The 21,035-nt window shown below is 46.6% G+C and overlaps 1 protein-coding gene across 5 annotated transcripts in view; it reads right to left on the bottom strand.

The window, feature by feature from the left end:
* Positions 1 to 127: 127 nt before the first annotated feature.
* The window catches only part of ZHX3 (zinc fingers and homeoboxes 3), a 123,189-nt gene continuing 102,281 nt past the window's right edge, over positions 128 to 21,035 (bottom strand). For 4 of the 5 annotated variants that reach the window (XM_016137551.2, XM_036229408.1, XM_016137550.2 and 1 more), the window contains 2 exons: positions 8,297 to 11,303; positions 128 to 6,331 (listed from right to left, as the gene is read on the bottom strand). In XM_016137551.2, the coding sequence (XP_015993037.2) occupies positions 6,321 to 6,331; positions 8,297 to 11,150 (2,865 nt within the window). In that variant the 5' untranslated portion in view covers positions 11,151 to 11,303 and the 3' untranslated portion in view covers positions 128 to 6,320. The remainder of the gene's footprint in view (positions 6,332 to 8,296; positions 11,304 to 21,035) is intronic. The other variant, XM_036229409.1, reaches the window with a different exon arrangement.

Raw genomic sequence — 21,035 nt, 5'->3', positions numbered from 1 at the left:
CTGCCCTGCTCATCCATCTGAATTTAAGGTCGGTCTTGCCCACAGAATAAATCAGCAGGTGCGAAGTGTTTTAACATTTTTTTTTCCCGACCGCCCCCCCCCCCCAACAAAATAAAGTCAGCGGATGTGAAATATATTTACGTTTTTATTTAGGAACAATCAAAAGGCTTGAAGTACCATTTCTTATACAAGCAGTTTGTCCCTGTTCCCCTCCCTTATCCAAATCCACAGATACAAAATCTAGGAAATGTGCAATTTGCATCTTAGAAATAGCAGCATCCCCACGGGGGACCTTGTGATGCCTGGAGACTGCCCAGAGGGCAGCCCCCTCCTCCCCGCTCGGCACAGCCTCGTCCAAAGGCAAGTTCCACCTTTCTGTTACAGACATTTCCCCGACTCCACCCAGGCCTAACTGACCGGCAAAGCAGTCTCTCCAGGTTTGGTCTCTCACGCTTGGCCACCGTGGGAAGTGAGACCCTCTTACATGGTTTGATAAAGTTTTAATTTGCCTCTGGACAAAAACAGGGCAGTTATCTTTTAGCACCAAGATGATCACTTCTTCAGTGGTCTCTGGGAGACAGGAAGTGCACCAAAAGCAAACTGCTCAAGTCATTCCCAACTCGCCTCTCAGTCCAGCCCTCGGGAACAAAAGGTTTGCACTGAAATCAGAATATACGCGGGTGGCAGAAAACCAGGAATCGGGACTGTCAGGAAGGAATCTGCAGGCCTTTGGCAACCTCCCAACTTCCACAAAGACTGCGCTCAGTAAACTTTCAATGAACAATGGCCGGCAGGGCAGAGGGGAAGGTTGGCGTATTTTCTCTTTTTAATAACAGTTATGGCACAGTCTGGCCCTCCTGACACAGCTGAACAAAGTGGCTGCTCAGCAGCACAGCACAGTGGGAGCCCCCTCTGCACAGGAGTGACCCCTTCTCCCTTCCCTGGCACTGGCCCAGGTTCACTGAGGGCCTGATTACCGGGCTGGACCCCTGCTGGGGCGGAGCGTGGCGGGGCTGGGGCAGAGGCACTGGCTCTCCCCTCTCCCGTCGCTTCTGGTCAAGCTGGGGCAAACTGTAAGAATGAGACAGCTGTATGGGCAGGAGCCAGGGATGAGGGGCAAATTACAGGACTAACAGGTACCACACAGGTAGATTCTCACCCTAAGTGTCTACACTGGGGTTTGACTCGGGAATAACCAAGTACTTGTAGCTTTGAATATTCGGTGACTCTGAACAGCCTTTATCATTCCAGACATTTCACCTTAGGCTCTGGTCACACTGAGTACTTTTAAATCCTCCATTTATCATGGAAGGGAACAGAAGTTATAAAGCATTCGCCAAGAAAAAGCTATTCATTAACACTCAAGTGCTCGTGTGTGCGTACACGCTCATACAGAGCCAGTCTCCTGAAGGAAGAGGCACTAATAGCAGGTAAACACTCTGACTCCTCTCAGGACCGCTGGCTTGCCGCACACCCCGAGTGGACAGCAGGAGGGACACTAAGCCGGGAGAGAAGCCACCACAGCCCCCCGCAGACGGCCCTGCTCGCGAGCTTCGCCTCCCCACGGGGGCCCGGCTCTGAGGGCTGCGAAGCGTGACGGCTGGCCACAGGGCAGCGACTGCACGTCCTCTGTAACTCCTCACAGGCCTGCAAACCGCAAGACCTGACTTTCGGAGATCAGGGCAGCAGGCGCTTGGCCCTGCCCTTGTCTATATGGTAACCAGGTCTCCGCTCCTTCTCCAGGTTTGGGGGCAGGTAGCACACTTGCTTCCTGTTGGCTCCAGGCTGTCATGTCTCCAGTCCAGCAAAGGACGAGGGCCTCATTCAAAGGAGAGGCCAGATTTGTGGGCAGGTCCCAGAACAGCTAGTCTTGACACGTGCGCTCAGGACTGAAGAACCAAAAAGCAGACTCTCTAAGGCCAAGTGCTCTGTCAGTGGTCCTCACAGCTACGCGGGATGCTGGGTCAACTCAGGGAGAACTGGGGTTAGCCCCACGACCCCCTCCCAGTGCGACCTGGCACTGGGAACACACACAGATTCTGCAATGAATGCAAACTGAGGCCTGTCTGCTCCACCTGGTCTTAGAGGTGGGTTGGGTAGCAAGCCAAACAGCATCCATGATAGACACTTCCTTCCATCCACTCAGCCAAAATCAGAACCCGCCATTCTGCTGAGAGGCCACCCACAGCTTCCTCAGCCCTGGTGTCACATGGCTATTAAGAACAGGCCAGAGACAACGCACGGCGGGTACCGCGGATGGGGGCCTGGCTCAGAGGAGGGACTGCTCAGGAGGCGGCCTCGGTTCCGTACCCCCTTTCTCAGGTGTTGGAACTTTTCTGAGGGCAGGTGCTCCCCAAGCCGCATGCAGATGCCCCAGAATCTGAGAGGAAGGCTGGGGGCAGGGGCCTATGCTCATGGGGAAAGGCAGAGAGGGAAGCTAATGCAGGGGACCCCACGGAGGGTAGGACTCGAGACTGGAGCGAGGGAACTGAGCCCCGTTCGCCCCACCCAGGCGGGCTGCTGGCTGTGGCCTGGAGGAGCTGGCTGTGTGGACCTGTACATGTCTAGAGGGTTTTTCTTCTCTAGCGTACAACTGACTGTCACATGAAAATTTAAACTTCATACAAAAGGTGAGTCAAACCGATAACCGGCCCCAGGCAAACTCTGAGCAAAGAAAAAGGGGAAAACACTTGAGGAAAAGCCCAAACCCCAGGTTTGGTTTTGTTTAAGATTTTCTTTTTGGCTGGTTCGCCTCTCCCTCCAAGTCCTTTAACCATTTGGGCTGTGACATCTGAACTGACAAAGCTGCTCCAATCCCCACATTTTGGTCCCAGAAGAGACTAGGAAGACAAGAGGCAACAGGGTCCAAAACAGGGCAGCACGAGCCGGGGCTGTGGGAGCGCGGGCAGGGACGCGGGAGCCCGCCCGGCGAGGAAGGCAGCCTGGCAGACGCCCCCGTCAGGGGGCAGAGGGAGGTGACGCAGGGCCTGCCACTGGACCACTGACTGAGCAGGATAAAACCCATGAGAGCCACATCTCAGCCTGGAGAACACGCCGAAACTTCCTGATGAAAGAGCCTCCCACGGGCACCCGGGACGAGGCATCGGCACGTGTGGGAGCCTGCGAGGCACCCCCCCAACTCCGCGCCCGGCTCCCGCCTTTTGTTTCCAAAGCGTAGGGTGCGGGGCCCTGGGTCGAGGCACTTTGGTCCCCGTAAACAGCTCCCAGTGACTCGGCCAAAAAGGAGCCCTAAGTCACAGAGAGCTGCCACGGCCCACAGTGCCAGGGTCGGTCACCCCACTCGAGCATTCTGTTTCAGGCACCACGACTCCCGGAAACGGGGACCTCTTCCCAAACCTAAAAGCTTCTCGAGAGTCCAGAATTAAAACAAGTAATCAAAATATGCAGAGTATATGTATCATAAATCCAGATTTCCTGTCTCAGAATGGTGGTCTGGTTTCACTTATCAAAACTGAATCAACGACCCCATGTAAAAAACATACTAAACCAAACATGGATAAGACATAGGCAACAAGGAACACTGAAAATTTTACTGTCTCTGATGAGTCCAAGCGCACAGACAGGAGCAGGAAAGATTAGTCGCCTTACAAAAGCGGCTTTTCTTCAGGAGAGAACGACACCCCTCTCGACTCCGCAGCCCACAGCTGCCTCTTACCGCAGGCGACTTCGCGGCCCCTGCCCCGCCGGTGTGCGGAGCCGCAGTAAGCGGTCTGCGACGGGGCTGGCTGCCGCTGTCCCGCGTCCCCATGGCGCCGATGGTGCAGGCCTGACTTCCAGGCCTGTGTGAGTGTTTCTGTGCCCAGCTGGCTGTGCTGATGGTTCGGGGCCCACGCCAAAGCCCCAGGTGCCTGCTGCAATGTCCCTTTAGGCACCTGCTCAATGATCCCACAGTCCCTCTCACCGTCACCTTTGATCGTCTTGTTCTTTCAAGCGTGAGGCCCACACCCCACTTATTCACGCCGGTCCAAGAGCACAGGCAGGAAGAGGGTCTCCTTACCTGGGCAGTCTTGCCATTCGCATGCGTGGCCCTGGGTGGGGGGCAGGGCCAGCAGCCGTGAGGAAAACATGCCAACTTTTCCACCTTTCAGAGACAAGCTGGTGCCGAGGTTGGGTCACTCTTGTCCACCATGTAATTTTTCTGTCTTGCTGTTTGGGTTGCAAATGAAATGTGAATACAAATAACCAAGAAAATCCTAAGACACACCCCTTCGGCCAGTGCGTGAGGGCTCGGAGGGGGACGCCAGGGGGTGCGTCTGACACTTGGAGATGGCTTCGCGCTGGGCCGCCCAGTGCGCCTGGGTCCCGGCAGGCCGCCGACACAGGCTACTTTCCCCAACACCCACGTGCTACCCGGTTCCGCAGGTGCGCACGTCGGATGTCTGTTTCACGAGCAAAGCATCAAATGAGTATTTGCGCTGTGTATGTGTACATATAAATTAATCTGCATGTGCATAAAAACTAAAGGAAAACTTCCCAGTGTCTGTTCTCTGAAGGAAGGTAATAGCTCGCCAGTCTTGGCAATTCCGCAAAGAGGCTAAATAGCTTCATGCCCCGAATGGAAAGGATACAAAACAGGCTGTAAAACTCGCCAGGTTCTCAGAAGTCACCTGTTTGAAACACGTGAGAGGTGGTCCCTACTGGGACACAGAGGGCAGGAGAAGATGCTTCCGAAGAACAACGGGCCGAGGATTTTGCTTTCCAAAGCAAGCCCTCTCCTGGGGGGCAGAAGGTGCCACCAGCATCTTCGTCCTCGGAGCCAGGACAGTGCGGCGCCCTGCCCAGCCCGGTTCCCTGGGTGGGGTGGGGGAGAATCACCGTGCCCACGGCCCTTGCCCTCTGAGTCTCCTAGTGCTGCCTGGGCCCGACAGGGGTGCGCCCGCGAGGCACGATGCTTCGGGAAGCAGGTGGTGTCTAGGTCACGAGGGGCTGAGGTGATGCTGAGGTGATGCTGCTTCTGCCCGCCCAGTCTTCACCTGGGGCTTTCAGAGCAGCCAGTCTTGGGGAAATAGGGGCTTTCCATTTAGGACAGCTTTGTAAGCAAGTGCCCCAATGCTTCAAAGGCACCTTTTCCTGTGATTTTTCTCAATTTAAAAAAAAAAAAATGGATACGAGGGTCAAGCTAAAGTAGACAGAGATCTTCTTTCCAAGTTTGCGGATATAAATATAGAACTTTAAAATTCTAAATCCTCACAAGGACCTGTCCAGTGATTCCAGCACCCCTGGGGTGAGTGCCCAGCACGCCAGCCAGGCCTTTGGTGTGGGGGCCGGGAGCAGTCTGGGTTCTGCCAGGAACCCCCACATGCAGGCCTTTGTGCCAAAGACCACTCTAGCTCCGATAAGTCTACGAAGTCCTGAGTCCCAGCGGTTCTCACTCTACCAGGCAGGCGTGGGTCTTCCCTCCCAACCCGCAGGCGGCTTTGGGGCGAGTGAGGGCAAAGGGCTCGGAGCAGCAGGGCGCCCAGCGCTGTGGCCATGCACGTTGACCTCTGTCCCCACCTGTTTGTTTTCAACTTGACTCTCACTCTAAACATGTCTAGATTTTTAAGAAATGCGGGCACATAGGTAAGTGCATTAGGCTTAACAAAATTGTTTCTTTAGTTGATCTGATAACTGAAAAGTGATGGTCCACGAAAAAGCAGAGTTACTGCAACCACTTCAGAGCGGTAAGCATCTAACACTAGTCACCAGTCTGTTTTTGAAATGCGGGTACCGGCAGGTTCTGCGCTGAGAAATCCTGCTGGTCACGGCTTCATGTGGCGGAGAGCTCTCCTAAGGCACCGCCTTCCTTGGAACCCAGCGGGCGCAGGGGCTCAGACGCAGGGAGTGTGCCAGTCACCCCCGCCCCGCCCCAGCCATCTCCAGAGAACAGACACTGGGCATTTTCAGAGATGATGCAAAAGACGACGTACTTACTGCTCTGCTAACCACAGTTTCTATGTCATAAGTGTTTATAATCCGATGTTTTATTAAATGCGTGTAGGCGGATTTCTATGTTAAAAACTTGATTCTGTGTTATGAATATGAAATCTGAACTACTTTATCCACTGGAAGGCAAAGGAAAGGTCCTACATTGTGGGAGGAAGAACTGACGAGAACTCTGCTCTCCCGCTTGCTTGCCCGGAGGTGGCGGGCTGAAGGTGGCGGCGGGCTCTGGGCTGTCTGCAAGGCTTCTAGGAGCTCTCGTGCGCACCCAGCGGCCGGGAATGAGAACGGCGTGTGACAGCAGAGTCGGGGTGGGCCCTTCCACGTGGCAGGCGGCATCCCAGACTGGCCAGTCCTTCACAGTAACGGGTTCGAATTCAGTCTGCTTCTGAAGAGAAAACACATGCCCGTCACCTCCACGTTAGCTGCCGCTTGCGTCTCCCGCAGGGCAGCGGTGATGCCGTCCTTGCCCTGCCAGGGTGGCTGGCATCGCTGGCTTTGGGGACCTCTTAATTCCGCGACCAATGCCTTGCCAGCCACTCCCCCACTCTGCAGCCTGAGGGGATCTGAAGAATGGATGTGGCGATCCCCCCAGGGATCACCAATGAGCCCCAGGCCTGGCGGCCGGAGCAAGAGCTGGACTTCTCCAGCGCCCCGGCTTGCTTGCCTCCTCCGGCTCCCCAGGCCGGAGCCGACTTAATCCACTCGCCCTGCCCGCTCCCCCCGCTCTCCAGAACACACCGCGCTGCTGCAGCAGCAGCTGGCTCTAGGTCCTGACTTATATTCTACTGACATCTTCTCTTCATTTACGACTTCCGACCCTTAAGTCAAAGTCGCGGGGCTGTTCAGAGAGGGCCATCTTCTGTGCTGCTCACAGAAGTGGCCCTTGCATTGATGCTGCAGACAAAGCTGTGAGAAGCCAGGTACAGAGACACAGACAAGCCCCTTCCTGCGCCCGTGGTCATCTGCCTCGGAGAAAAGAGGACGGTGTCACGATGGCATGGCTGCCCTTGCCGCTCCTGCTCTGTCCCACCTAGAACAGCGACACGTCCCTTTGTGTTCGATTTAGTAGCTGAGGGGAGAGCCAGTGCTCGCAGTGCAAACCCATCAGGCCGATTCCTTAAACGACTGTGGTAAAATATACACGACACGAGCCCTCCCATTTGAACCATTTTTAAGTGGCATTAAGTGGCATTACGTACATTCGCAATGTTGTGTAACCATCGCCCCATTTCCAGCTACCCAAGAGTTTAGGGGAAAAAGTTAACTTTAAAAAGCAAAAGAAACTAGTTTGTTCTAGTTCCCAGCAACCTATGCTGTTGTTCTGGCAAGGCCGAAGCCCGGGTACAGGCCCCACGCTGGATAAGATGCCCGAGACATCCGGCCCTAGGAAGCTACATCTGTTCCCTGTTCCCACGACACTCCCCGTGAGGCCCTCACCGGCTCAGGGGGTGGGGGCGTGGAGGAAAACAACGGCAAGTCCAGAAGTACCAGGTCCCGGAAGAACCAACTTCTGCCTGTTCACAGGTCAGAGAACCTGAGAATCTAGATACTTCCTCAGGTTCCACAGGCTCTGCGAAGGGCTAAGTGACAAGGCTCCTGGCTGTCCCGTGATGAGGCCTTTGATGAGGAGACAAATACCTCAGGGTGGGGAAGGAAGGCAGAGGCTGGGGACTCAGGGACCAAGGCCCTAGAAAATCGACACCCAGTAACGTGACTTGAATGTGGCTTCAAAATTGTCTTCAATAAAATGGTTTTCTGTCAAGTACTAATACCGTGATCCAAAGAAACCGAAGAACAAAATTCAAGCTTTTGATTCCTTATACAGCTAAGAGGGAAGATAATTTCCCACTACTTCTCCATCAGGAAGAACAACAGAAATATAAATGTCAGGATTTTCATCATCAAAAAAAACATTTCCTACATCAAAGAACAGTTAAAGACTCTTTTCTTTTGTTCACCAATTTGTGTTGAACTTCCTCAAAAGTTCTGTTGTTCTGTCCTACCCGGTAGTTGTGGTTGTGCCCAACTTGGGTGACTTTTTGACCTATTCTCCTATTGCTAAGCAATGACTAGAAAACTTGGGACCCTTTTAGGTTTACTTAGGTTCCTTCCCCGGCACAGGTTAAGAAAGAAAGAAAAAAAAAAAAAAAACCATGAAACGAAAAAACAACTCTGAACCCTCCATCATGTTATACTCCAATGACATCTGCTGCCAGTTGTCCCCGAGGCAGCCAGGCAGCCTTCGGCCTTCGATACAGCAGACGCCCCCTTGCGGGTAATTCAGTGCCCACCTATGGGTGCTCCTCCCCATACCCACAGAGGATAGCCAGGGCTCCCATGGGCGCCTTACCCAGCTGACGTCCAGCCTGGGGACTCGATGTGTCACAGGGCTCTGAGCTGGCCTCAGGGGCGCGGGGCTCCAACGGCTCACTGTTTTCTGACACCTCTGAACGGGTGTCCCCCAGCCCTTTGTGAACTGCCACAGAGTCGCCAGGGCTCTGGTCTTCGCTGCCTGGGTCTGCCACGGCCCGGGTCTCCTCGCCCATTTTCTCCGCGAACCACTGCTTGACCTGCTGGGAGCTCATCTGGGTCTTGTCACAGAGGGTCTGCAGGTCCTCCTCGTACAGCGTCTTGTGTGTCACATAATAGTCTTGCAGCAGCTCCCGGTTGCCGGGGGCGATGACCAGCAGCCCCGGCGGGAAGTTGCCCCGCTTGTAGTCTTCGTACCACTTGAGCTGGCCGTTCTTCAGGGCGTACCGGCTGTCGCCGAACCAGCGCACCACCTCCGGCCGCGGCAGCCCGGTCTGGGCCATGATGGAGTCGTAGTCCTGGGTGCTCGGCCACTGCGTCTGCACGAAGAGCTGGCGCAGCAGGTGCCTCTGCTGCGCCGTCTTCTTGTAGGTCGCCTTGCCGGGGTGCTGCTCGGCCAGCTTGCTCGGCCCGTCGTCCTCCGGCTCGCAGGCGCCCAGCCCGGGCAGCTCGCTCTTGCCGTTGGCTTCGGTGACCCGCAGGTTCTTGAGGTTGATTTTGATGGGGCTGACTTTGCGTTCGGCCGAGGTGTAGCTGCTGGGCATGTCTGGAGAGCCACTCTCCCCAGGGACCCTCGGGTCACCGGCCGAACCCTCTGCTCCACCCTCCTCCTCGGCAGCCTCCCCCTCCTCCTGAGAGGCACCCCCATCGGCCTTCGTGGGCTCCTCGGAGTTCACCTTTTTCCGTCTCTCAGAAAACCAGCTGTCAATCTCTCTCCGGGTCATTTTGGTTTCAGTCCTCAGGCGGTCCAGTTCCTCATCCAGAGGAAGGGGGTTTTGTGCAAAACTGCTCTCCAGGGCTCTGAGCTGCTCAGGGGCTCGCTCCTTGTATTTGGTTGGTGTGAAGTCCGGGGTCTGGTGCCAGGACTGTCGTTTGGCAGAAGGGTGGGTGGCCAGGGTAGCTGCGGTCGGGGTGCAGGGCACCTCGGGGGCCTTAGATGCTGGGGAGAAGGGCACCTCTGGCATGGAGTCGATGAGCAGGGAGCCAGGTTCGCCGGGCATCATGGCCCGGGAGCCCTTCAGGTTCCGGCAGTGGTACCTCCGGTCGCTGAACCACTTCCGCACCTCCCTGGTACTGAGGCCGGTCACTTTGGTCAGATGCTCGACCTCGCTCTGTCCTGGGAACTGGTTCCGACAGAAGCTACCCTTCAGAGCTGACAGCTGTTCGTGAGACTTCTTGTTTTTGTAGATGCTGGCGTCGAGGAAGGCCTGGGAGGTGATGCTGGGGCACGCGGTGAGCAGTGACTGGGCCGCGTTCACCACCTTCACGGCCGAGGTCGTGTTAGAACACACGGTGTTGATGGGCGCGACGGCCGGCTGCTTGGGGACCGATGTAACCGCTAGGGGGAGAGACGAGCTGGGCGCCTGCAGCCCATTGGCCATCAGCGGCTGAGTGACCAGAAGGCCCCCTGCTGTGCCCTCTGGCTGTCCCACTACGTGGCCCGGGAGAGCAGCCTGGATGAGATGCTGCACGCTGCCCGCGTTGGCCACCAGGGGCGTGTTTAGAACGGTGATTGTGGGCTGAGGCACAGACTGAATGACTGTATTGAACATCTTTTTCCGGGCGTCCTCGATCTCCTCAGGGGACCAGCTGATCCCTTGTTTCAGCCTTTGGGCCGTGAACCAGATCTTGAGCTGTTCTTCTGGATACTTGGTGACCACAGTCAAGTAGCAGAGCTCGGCTTTGGTCGGGTAGGGGAACTTGTGGAAAGAGTTCTTCAGAAAGCTGTTGGAGTCCATGGCCGCGTTGTACGTGGGAATGCTGCTCAGCGGGATCATCACTTTGGGGAGGGACTTGGCGGTGGGCAGTGGCTGGTGGGCGTGGTGCTGCGCGTGCGCCGGGGGCTGCTGCTGGAGGGAGAGGAACTGCGCTATGCCGGCCGGCAGAACGGGCACTGTTCCTATCAGAGGCCCGTTGGCGGCGTGCGGGGGCTTTGCGGGGGTGGTAGATGCCTGGCTGACCGGCACGGCCCCGTTGACAAAGGAGTGGTCCGCCTCTTTGACCTCCGTCTCCCCCGCTGATGGGTTTGGTAAGGCCTCACCAACAGGCTGGCCGGGGACATTTTCCTTGAGCGTGTGAATTTTCTTGGCTTCAGCTTTGCCTTTCATTATCTTCATGATTGGAGTTTTGGTGATAATGATTTCGGCCTGTCCATCAGTCCCTTCAGCACTGGGCTCACCCAACAGTTCAGGAGTGCTGGTACTCTCGGGGACGCTCTGCTCCACGATTACATGATTGTCTGGCTTGGCCACATTCCACACAAAACTGGCTTCCCCCGAGTGACACTTGGCATTGTGCAGAGAAAGCCCCTCAGGAGTTTTTGCCAGAAAGCTGCACTCAGTGCATACAAAAGTTGGGTCTTTATTAAAGTCTGTGTGCTCGGAGTTCACATGTCCCACAAATTGGGTTATGTCCTGGGATCTGAAATCGCAGTATTTACAGGCATATGAATAGCCATCCAAAGTGCTCCGATGCCCATTGGCCAGCGCGGCACCGTCGGTACTGCTGGAGTTCTGGGCGGCCTCGCTGCTGGCGGCAGGCGCTTCTGCGGGCAGAGCCTGCTGGGGTCCTGCAGGCAAAGCCTCCGCAGGCTGGGCCTCTGCGCTGGCGCCCTGCAGCACCACCGTCTTCACGGGGATCATGCACGGGGTGGTGGATTTCCTCTTGCTGGCCATGGTGACAGCCACTCTGGGTGATCAGTGGGTGGGAAGCTTGTCCCATCAAGGGACTTACAGTACAAGTTTGAGCTGCTCCATGAGGGCCAAAGAACCAGTTTCCAAGGGTAGCTTTTTCAGTTGTTTGCAGAAAGCGAGTTTTCCTTATTATACCTGAAGAGGAAGAAAAAAATGATTAAGATCTCTCTGAAGCTCTGTGCATTTCTCAGACGCCCAGGCACACTGCTTGACTTCCATCACTGGGGCCTTTTGACAGGAAGTTCGGCAAGCAGCTTGGATGTCGGTTTGAGTCAGGAGTCCCCCAAACACTAACAAAACGGTGCTCTGAAGAACGACCTGGGGATGTTCCGATACCATTTGACAGACTTCAGCCATGTGTTTTTGTTCTGTGTTTCACTCTGTATCCTCACATCAAGTAACTCAGATTCAAAAACAAAAACGACAACAAAAAAATAATCATCTTTTGGACTTCCAAATTAATTCTGACCATGTCCAAGCGAAAACAAAAGATCCTAGTGTAATTCTTGTTTAAATGTTTGGGCCATCCAGGGTTTTTCTTTTCATAGCCTTCCCACATATGAGAACAAGATGACGCCTCTGCCTCTCCCAAGCCAGGCCCAGAGGCCAAGTCAGCAGGAGGGGAGTGGAGGCGGGGGAGGGGGGCGGCGGTGGCGGCACAGGCTGGCTGGAGGAGCCAGGGTTTCTCTCTGTGGCCTTCCCCTGTCTGCTGCCCTATCAAACCCGTTCCAGGCCACAGAAGAGGGATCGCCTCACAGTTACTGGCTATACCCCAGATCACTGTCACTCAGGTGAAGCCGAAGGCCTGAGGGCCAGGGAATCCACAGACACAGTCTGTGGCCCAGCCAGCCCTCTGAGTGCAGCAGCTCAAAGTGCGGCCTCGCGTTTGGTGCACAAACTACATGTGACCTTGTATTGTGCTCGCTTTTTTATTTCTTTCAATACTTTTATTCCTTAAAAAGAAAAACGACTCAAATCATTGATCCATTTGAAATTTATTTCAAAAGCTGGGGTGATTGATTTGTTTACAAGTATAATAACAATTCTTTCACGAGATGCCTGAGATAGTGTTGCTGTGATCTTTATTAATAACAAAATATCACCATGATCATTACCTTTCTTGTAGCAAATTCTAACGATAATGACTGAAATAATAGCAATTCTAATACCAAGATCATGTTATCAGTGTTTGAATTTTATATAAAAATATAAAGAGAATTAAAATATCTCTATTCAAATTCTTAGTAAATACACATGACAAACTAGTTTTCTGTTTGTAAGTCTACCCTGATGATCATGATAATGAAAAATAATTGGTACTAAAAAGTAGTCAGGATAAGAACAAACATGCCCAGATCTAGCCACTTGTCACCATTTCTCTGATTTAAAGTGGCATGCATATTTTTACTTAATTTTCAATTGTAAAGATAAAATATCAATATTAAGTGAAATTTAAGAAAATAAAATCCTTATAATTTTGTATACCTTTCCATCTAGTGCAAATATTTTATACATATTTTTAATCTTGACGGGAACACACTTTTTTTTTTACTGAACGTTACATCATAAACATTTCCACTAAATAAGCTTCATAATTATAACATTCAACAGCTATCTAATAACGTACCACTATGGACTTAACTCACCCTCTTTTGCTGCTGAACAGGCTTCCAGCATCCTTCTCTCATATGTGACAATGAAATGACTTCTGGGTATATAGGCTAAGTTCACAAAAATGGGTTTCCCAGCTCAATGGGTATCAACATTTCTAAGCTCCTCTATATATTACCGGCAAACAATTTAAATCAAGTACTTTACAATTACAAACCAAGAAAACTAAGAATAATACAATTATATTTCCAGCAAGCTAATCAAATTTTCAGATAAATCACTGAAGACATCAAATAGAATATCTGAAAATACAAGTGACATAAGAAAAAACAGATAAATTAGACCATCAAAATTAATAACTTTTGTGCTTCAAAGGTCACCATCAAGAAAGTGAAAAAGAAAACCTGAAGAATGGGAGAAAATATTTGCAAATTATTTATCTGATAAGGGCCTTGTATATAGAATAAAGAATTCTTACAACTCAACAATAAAAAGACAAAAAACCCTCAAAAAGTAGGTAAATGATTTTAAAAGATACTTCTACAAATATATACAAATGACCAGTAAGCACATAAAAAAGTGCTCAACATCATAAGTCATTAAGGAAATATAAATCAAAACCACAATGAGAAATCACCTCATATCCATTAAGATGACCAACATCAAAAACAAAGCAAAACAGAAAACAGAAAATAACGAGTCTTGACAAGGGTATGGAGAAACTGGACCCCTTGTCGCTGCTGGTGGGACCGTGAAATTGCACAGCTGCTATGGAAAACATCATGGGCTTTTCACTCTGTCGATTGTTTCCTCTGATGCACAGAAATTTTTAAGTTTTATAAAGTTTGACATTGTCCCATTTGTCTATTTTGCTTTTTTTTTTTTTTTTTGCCTGTGCTTTTCATGTCAGATCCAAGAAATCATTGTCAAATCCATGCCATGAAGCTTTTCCACTATGTTTCATTTAGGAGTTTTACAGTTTCAGGTCTTACCATTTAAGTCTTTATTTTGAGTTAATTTTTGTATATGGTGTAAGGTAATGGTCCAATTTTCATTCTTTTGCATGTGGATACACAGTTTTTCCAGCACCTTTTGTTGAAGAGACTGTCCTTTCTCCATTGTGTAGCCTTGACATCCTTGTTGAAAATTATTTGACCATACATGAAAAAGTTTATTTCTGGACTCTCTATTCTGCTCCATTGGTCTATGTCTGATCTTTATGCCAATACAATATAGCATTTTTTAAAGTTTATTTTTCAATACAGTTGACATACAATATTATATTAGTTTCAAGTGTACAACATAGTGATCAGACGTTTATATACTTACAAAGTGATCATCCTGGTAAGTCCAGTCCCATCTGACACCATACATAGTTATTACAATATTATTGACTATATTCCTTATGCTATACTTTACATTCCCATGACTATTTTGTAACTATCAATTTGTACTGCTTATTTCTGTCCCCTTTTTCACCGATCCCCGCAACCTGGCAACCATCAAAATGTTCTCTGTATCTATGTGTTCATTTCTGTTTGTTCATTTATTTTGTTCTTTAGATTCCACATATAAGTGAAATCATATGGCATTTGTCTTCCTCTGACTTACTCTACTCAGCACAATACCTTCTAGGTCCGTCCATCTCATGCAGATGGCAAATTTTCATTTTTTCTTTTAATGGCTGAGTATATAAATTTCATTGTACATATGTACTGCTTCATTTATTCATTTATTGATAGACACTTAGGTTTCTCCTATATCTTGGCTGTTGTAAATAATGCTGCAATTAACATATGGATGTATATGTCTTTTTGAATTACTGTTCTGGATTTCTTTGGATAACTACCCAGAAGTGGGATTATTGGGTCCTTCTTTGTCTCTTGTTATAGCCTTTGTTTTAAAGTCTATTTTGTCTGGTAGAAGTATTGCTATCTGGCTTTTTTTCTGTTCCATTTTTATGAAATATCTTTTTCCATCCATTTCCTTTCAGTCTGTGTCTTTCAATCTGAAGAGAGTTTCTTTAGGCAGCATATGTAAGGGTCTTGTTTTCTTATCCATTCAGCCACCCTAAGTCTTTTGATTGAAGCATTTAATCCATTTAATGTAATTGTTGATAGATATGCAGTTATTGCCATTTTATTATTCATATTTTTTGTCTTTTTTCCTTCTTCATAAAGAAGTCCTTTTAACATTTCTTGTAATACTGGTGTGATGGTGATCATGAACTAATCAGTGAAGTTTTTATCTGTCCTTTGATTCTAAATGATAGATAGCTTAGCTGGGTATAGTAATTCTTGGTTGCAGATCCTTGCTTTTCATCACTCTGAATATTTCATGCCAATCGCTTCTGGGCTGCAATGTTTCTGTTGAGAAATCAGCTGACAGTTTTATGGGAGCTCCCTTGTGGATAAGTAACTGCTTTTCTCTTGCTGCTTTTAAGATTCTCTTTGTCTATAATCTTTAGCAATTCAGCTGTGTCTCTGGGTGTGGAGTCTCTTGGGATCACCTTGTTTGGGGACTCTCTATGCTTCTTGAGCTTGTATGTCTGTTTCCTTAACCAGGTTAGTAAAATTTTCTGTTGTTATTTCTTCAAATAGGGTTTCAATTCCTTGCTCCCTCTCTTCTTCTGGTACTCCTATGATGTGAATGTTGGTATGCTTGATGTTGTCCCAAAGGCCCCTAAAACTATCCTTGCTTTTTTGGACGTTTTCTTTTTGCTATTCTGATTGGGTGTTTTCTACCTTTATCTCCCAAATTGCTGATTCGATCCTTTGCTTCATCTAATCTACTGTTGATTCCCTCTTCATTTTAGTTATTATTCATTTTGGTTAGTGTATTTTTCATTTCTGACTGGTTCTTTTTCATGCATTCTATCTCCATTTTTATGTTTCCCATCTCTTTGTTGAAATTCTGAGATCATTGAGAATCCTTATAACTAGTGTTTTGAACTCTGCATCTGGTAGATTGCTTGTCTCCATTTTGTTTAGCCATTTTTTCTGGAGTTTTGTTCTGTTCTTTCATTTGAGACATTTCTTTGTCTCCTCCTTTTGGCTGCCTTCCTGTGTTTATTTTTATGTATTAAGTAGATCTGCTATGTCTCCTGGTCTTGGTAGAGTGGCCTTATGTCGTAGGTGTTCAGTGGGGCCCAGAGCTGGGTGCTTCAGGTGTGCCCCTTGTGTAGGTTGTGTGTGCCCTCCTGTTGCAGTTGACCCTTGGTTGCTATTTGCACATCAGCAGGAAGGACTGACCCTCAGGCTGATTGGCTGTTAGGACTGACCATTAATACAGTGCAGGGGCTGACCCTATGGAGCAGGATTTGCTTTAGTGGGGCTCTGGTGTTGGCTGAGTCTGTCCCTTGGGTGTGTCATTTGTGGAGGTGGTTGGGTGGTACTCTGTGTGGTCTGAAGCTAGTCGCCAGATATGCTGGTTCTAGGACCTCTTGGGAGGGGCTCTGGTGTGGCCCAGGATCAGTTCTTGCCTGTGCCTTTCCTGAGGCCACTTAGTATGACCTACAAAGTGATCCGCAGGTAGTTGCCACTTGTGCTGGGCTTGGAGGTTGCAGGGAGAGGCTAAGCCATGAATCAAGGCCAGCTGCTACTAGTGCTGGGCTTGGGTCTGCTTAGAAAGATGCTGCATGTTTGGGGTTTGAGAACCTTTGAAAGATTTTAGGAAAGTCCAAAGCATGAGCCAAGACAGACCGTTTGTATGGTAAAGCCACTGAAAGTGGCTTAGGTGGGACTGCAAGTTGGGTGGGGTGAGATGTCTATTTATCGACACTATTTCGTAGTTTTTAGTATACAAATCTTTTGATTTCTTAAGTTTACCCTTAAGTGTTTTATTCTTTTTGATGCTATTGTAAATAAGATTGTTTTCCCAATTTTTTTTTTGGATATTTCATTGTTAGTATATAGAAAAAAATTGATTTTGCTTAGTTCTCTTGTTCTTATAGGTTTTGTGTGGACTATTTAGGGTTTTCTACATGTGACCAGTTCATCTATGAACAGAGATAGTTTTACTTCCTCCTTTTCAAGTTAGATGCTTTTTATTTCTTTTTTTCTTGACTAATTGCTCTGCTAAGACTTCCGGTAATATGTTGACTAGAAGTGACGAGAATGGGCATCCTTGCCTTGTTCCTGATGTCACAGAAAAAGCTTTCAGTATTTTTCTATCAAGTATAATGTTAGCTGTGGGCTTTTCATCTACAGCCCTTATTATGTGCAGGTAATTTACCTTCTATTTTCAGTTTGTTGAATGTTTTCAGCATGAAAGGATGGGTAATTTTATCAAGTGATTTTTCTGCATCAATTGAGATGATCGTGTATTTTTGTCCTTCATCCAATTAATCTGGTGAATTATATGACATCAATTGATTTTCATTTGTTGAACCACCCTTGCATTCCAGAAATAATCTCACTTGGTCATGGTCATGATATAACCCTTTTAATGTGCTGTTGAATTTGATTTGCTAGTATTTTGTTGAGCATTTTTGTATCAGTATTCACCAGGGATATTGGTCTGTAGTTTTCTCGTAGTATCTTTGTCTGGTTTGGGTATCAGGGTAATGCTGAACTCATGAGTTTAGAAGTGTTCCCTCCTCTTCAGTTTTTGGAAGAGTTTGAGAAGATTCGATGTTAATAATTCTTTAAAAGTTTGGTAGAAATTTCCAGTGAAGTCATCTGGTCCTGATCTTTTCTTTGTTGGGAGGTTTTTAATTACTGATCCAATCTCCTTACTAGTTATATTTCTGGCCACATTTTTTTTCTTCATGAATCAGTCTTGATAGGTTGTATGTTTCCAGGAGTTTATTCGCTTCTTCTAGGTTACCTCATTTGTTGATGTATAGAATTGCCCATAATAGTTGTCATGATCCTTTTTATTTTTGTGGTATCAGTTGTACTGTTGCCTCTTTCATTTCTTATTTTTGTTGCTGGGTCTCCTTGCTTATGTTTTCTGGCAATTTCTTCTTTGACCTGCTGGTTGTTTAAGAGCATGTTGTTTAATTTCCTCATTTTTGTGAAATTTCCAGTTTTCCTTTTGCTATTGATTTATAGTTTCATTTAAGTGTGGTTGGAAAAGATACTTTGTTTGATTTCGGTCTTTTTAAATCTGTTAAGTCTTGTTTTGTGTCCTAACGTGATCATTCTAGAGAATGTTCCATGTGCACATGAGAAAAGGGGTATGTGTATGTGTGTGTAATTTTTTTTTTGGTGTTGGGTGGTGTGTTCTGTATGTGTGTGTGTGTGTGTGTGTGTGTGTGTGTGTGTGTGTGTGTATGTATGTTAGGTCCAATTGTTCTTTGATGTTCAAGTCTAAACTCTTATTCTTGAAAAGATTTAGCAAATGAAGGAAAAAAGAAGAAAATGTGCTTAAAGAATGTCAGAAACCACAGCAAACATTGTATCTAACAATGAAAAGTTCAAGTCAGGAACAAGATAAGGATTCCCATTAGCATTATTTAACATTATAATGGGCTCCAAGACAGCAAAATATGATAAGAAAAAGGAATGAAAGGAACAGAGTAAAAAATGAGCCGAACCAGTGTTATTTGCGTGAGGGGATTGTCTAGTCAGAAAAATCCCCTGAAAACTATTATACCTAATAAGAGCACTGAGTAAGATGATGAGATACATTTGCAACACACAAATAATTAACTTTCCAATATGCCAAAAAAATCAACTAGAAAAGGAAATAGGGTTGAGGGAGGGGACAGCCCATTCATATTAACAACTGAATCTGGAAAATATAGAACAAACCTCCTAAGACATGTTCAAAATCTATAGGAAAATAACTACAAAACTTTAATAAGAACAAAAAGACTTGAATAAATGCAGTCATAGCATATTCCTCGAGGTAAAGATTCAGAATCATACAGACGTCAGTTCTCTCTAGATTAATCTCTAAATTCAGTACAATTATAATTACAATTGAAATCCCATCAGGTAAAACAAGTATCGTAAAATGTTATTGGTAAAGTTTAGGTGGTGAGCATATGTTTTGTTCACTATAAAATTCTTTCGATTTTTCTTTATGTTTGAAATTTTTATAAAAAATGTCGGAGAAAATGCCATCAGGTTTTCCATAGAATTTGACAAGCTGAATCTGAAATTCCTCTGGAAGGGAAAAAGTACAAAACAGCTTTAAAAGTTTTGAAACAGGACTATTTAGAGCAGCGATCGCCAACCTTTTTGGCACCAGGGACCGGTGCTCCTGTGAGAATCTAATGCCTGATGATGACCTGAGGTGGAGCTGTGGCGGCTGCAAATACAGATGAAGCTTTGCTGGCTTGCCTGCTGCTCACCTCCTGCTGTGGGGCCTCATTCCTAACAGGCCATGGACCAAGGCTGGGAGGTTGGGGATCCCTGATGTAGAGGAATTTGCTTTACTAGATATCAAAACATAATTTAAATCTTGAATAATTAACATAATGCATTATCAGCATAAGAATTGATAAGTAGAGTGAATTAATTATCTAGATATACTTTGTATATATGGGATTTTCAGAATACGAAAGCTGTGCTATTTTTAAATCATTTTGGGAAGAGAGACAAATGAATAAGTATTAGGACAACTGAGTTCAATCCTGAACTCACATTAGGAGAAATAATAATTTCTAAGTAAAATTAACAAGCTAAATTACAAACATATTAGAAAAAATGTAAGAGAATTTTTTGTTTAAGTGCTAAGGAAGTCCTTCGTATAAAAGACTCAAAATCTAGAAACTTCAAAAGAAAAGGTTGATTTGATTACATAAATATTATAAACTTTTGAATACTAAAGGAAACTAAACACAGTGACATCCTGGGAGAAAATTTATAAAACATATTATAATTTTTAAAAACATAATATTTACAATGTTTAAGAGCTCACGTAAATAAAAATAAAACAAAAATATTTGAAAAAGGGGAAAAGAAAATGAACAAGCAAAATATACAAGCTATATACTAAAAAAGATGCTCAACTTCACTAGTAATCACAGAGGTTAAAATTAAATTGAGATTCCCCGCCCCCTCACCGCCCTTCTTCACAGAATGGCAGAAATCAGAAAAACAGACTAAACTATACATGCACCATTGGTAAGAATATAAATTGGTGACATTTTTGTGAAGGTCGATTTAGTAATAGCCATTAAAATTTAAAAAGGCATATCCTTTTAATTAGCCATTTCATTTCTAAAAACCCAGATAGTCAATGAAGTCCAAAAATACCTCCACATGATCACAAATATGTGAATAAGGTCATTCATTGCATCGTTTTTAGAATGAACAATGACCATTAGTAGTGATAAAACAAGAAATAGAACATACTACTAGAAAATAAAATGCATCCATTTAAAAGGATTAAGACTTAAGTATACTGATGTGAGTACATCTCCCAGACATATTTAAATAATAAAATATGTAAGATGCTGCATAATAAAATATATAATTTCATTGCATAAAGAACAATCTATGTACTTATATTTGACTATGAACAGAATGTGAAATAACGAAGGATAAATATTGATTCATTAAATACTAAGTGACTTTATTAGGAAGGAGGACATTTACTTTTTTTAAACTTTATGCCTTCTACCTTGTTTGAATTTACTACAATCATGTGTTGCTTTTAACTTAAAAATAGCAGTAAGGGCAGAGGAGAGAAAGAGCAATCAGGGGGGTCATTTATAAACTATATAAATGTCTAACCAATGTACTGTACATATAAAACTAATAAAATAAAATTTAAAGAAATAGCAGTAAGCATCGAAATAAATAAAACAGTGCCCATGAGCAATGTACTCTGCAAACGGGGTAGCAGATGGAAGGGTTGTGAGTTGCTCATTTAGAGTTGGGAGGTTTTAGCATGACATGAACCACCTTATATGTGGAGAGCGGGGTGGTGGAGGGGGTCCTGATCTACCCACGGATGCCAAGGCTTTGTCAAATGGAGCCACTAACTGGTATCACCACCTTATCATTTACTTGGCAATCTTGCCTTGTCGAAGTCATTCAACTGGAACAGTAAATGATAACTGCCAGGCATTTACCTGTACTAGGGAGGTGGAGGAAACCTGACCACTCATTGTTTTCAAATACAGTCGGTCCTCAGTATCCAAGGGTTCTGCATCCACAGATTCAACCAACCGCAAACAGAAAATATTAAAAAGGAAAATGTTACGTTGTTGCTGATGTATATCCTGTCCTTAGACCTATGATGGTTGTCTGTACTGAAAATGTACTTTGATTCTTGTCATTATTCCCTAAAAAATACAGT

The sequence above is a fragment of the Rousettus aegyptiacus genome, unplaced genomic scaffold (assembly GCF_014176215.1).
Source record: "Rousettus aegyptiacus isolate mRouAeg1 unplaced genomic scaffold, mRouAeg1.p scaffold_m13_p_12, whole genome shotgun sequence".
In the NCBI taxonomy this organism is placed as follows: domain Eukaryota; kingdom Metazoa; phylum Chordata; class Mammalia; order Chiroptera; family Pteropodidae; genus Rousettus; species Rousettus aegyptiacus.
The sequence above is the reverse complement of the archived record's forward strand: the minus strand, read 5'-3'. Positions and strand labels throughout refer to the sequence as shown.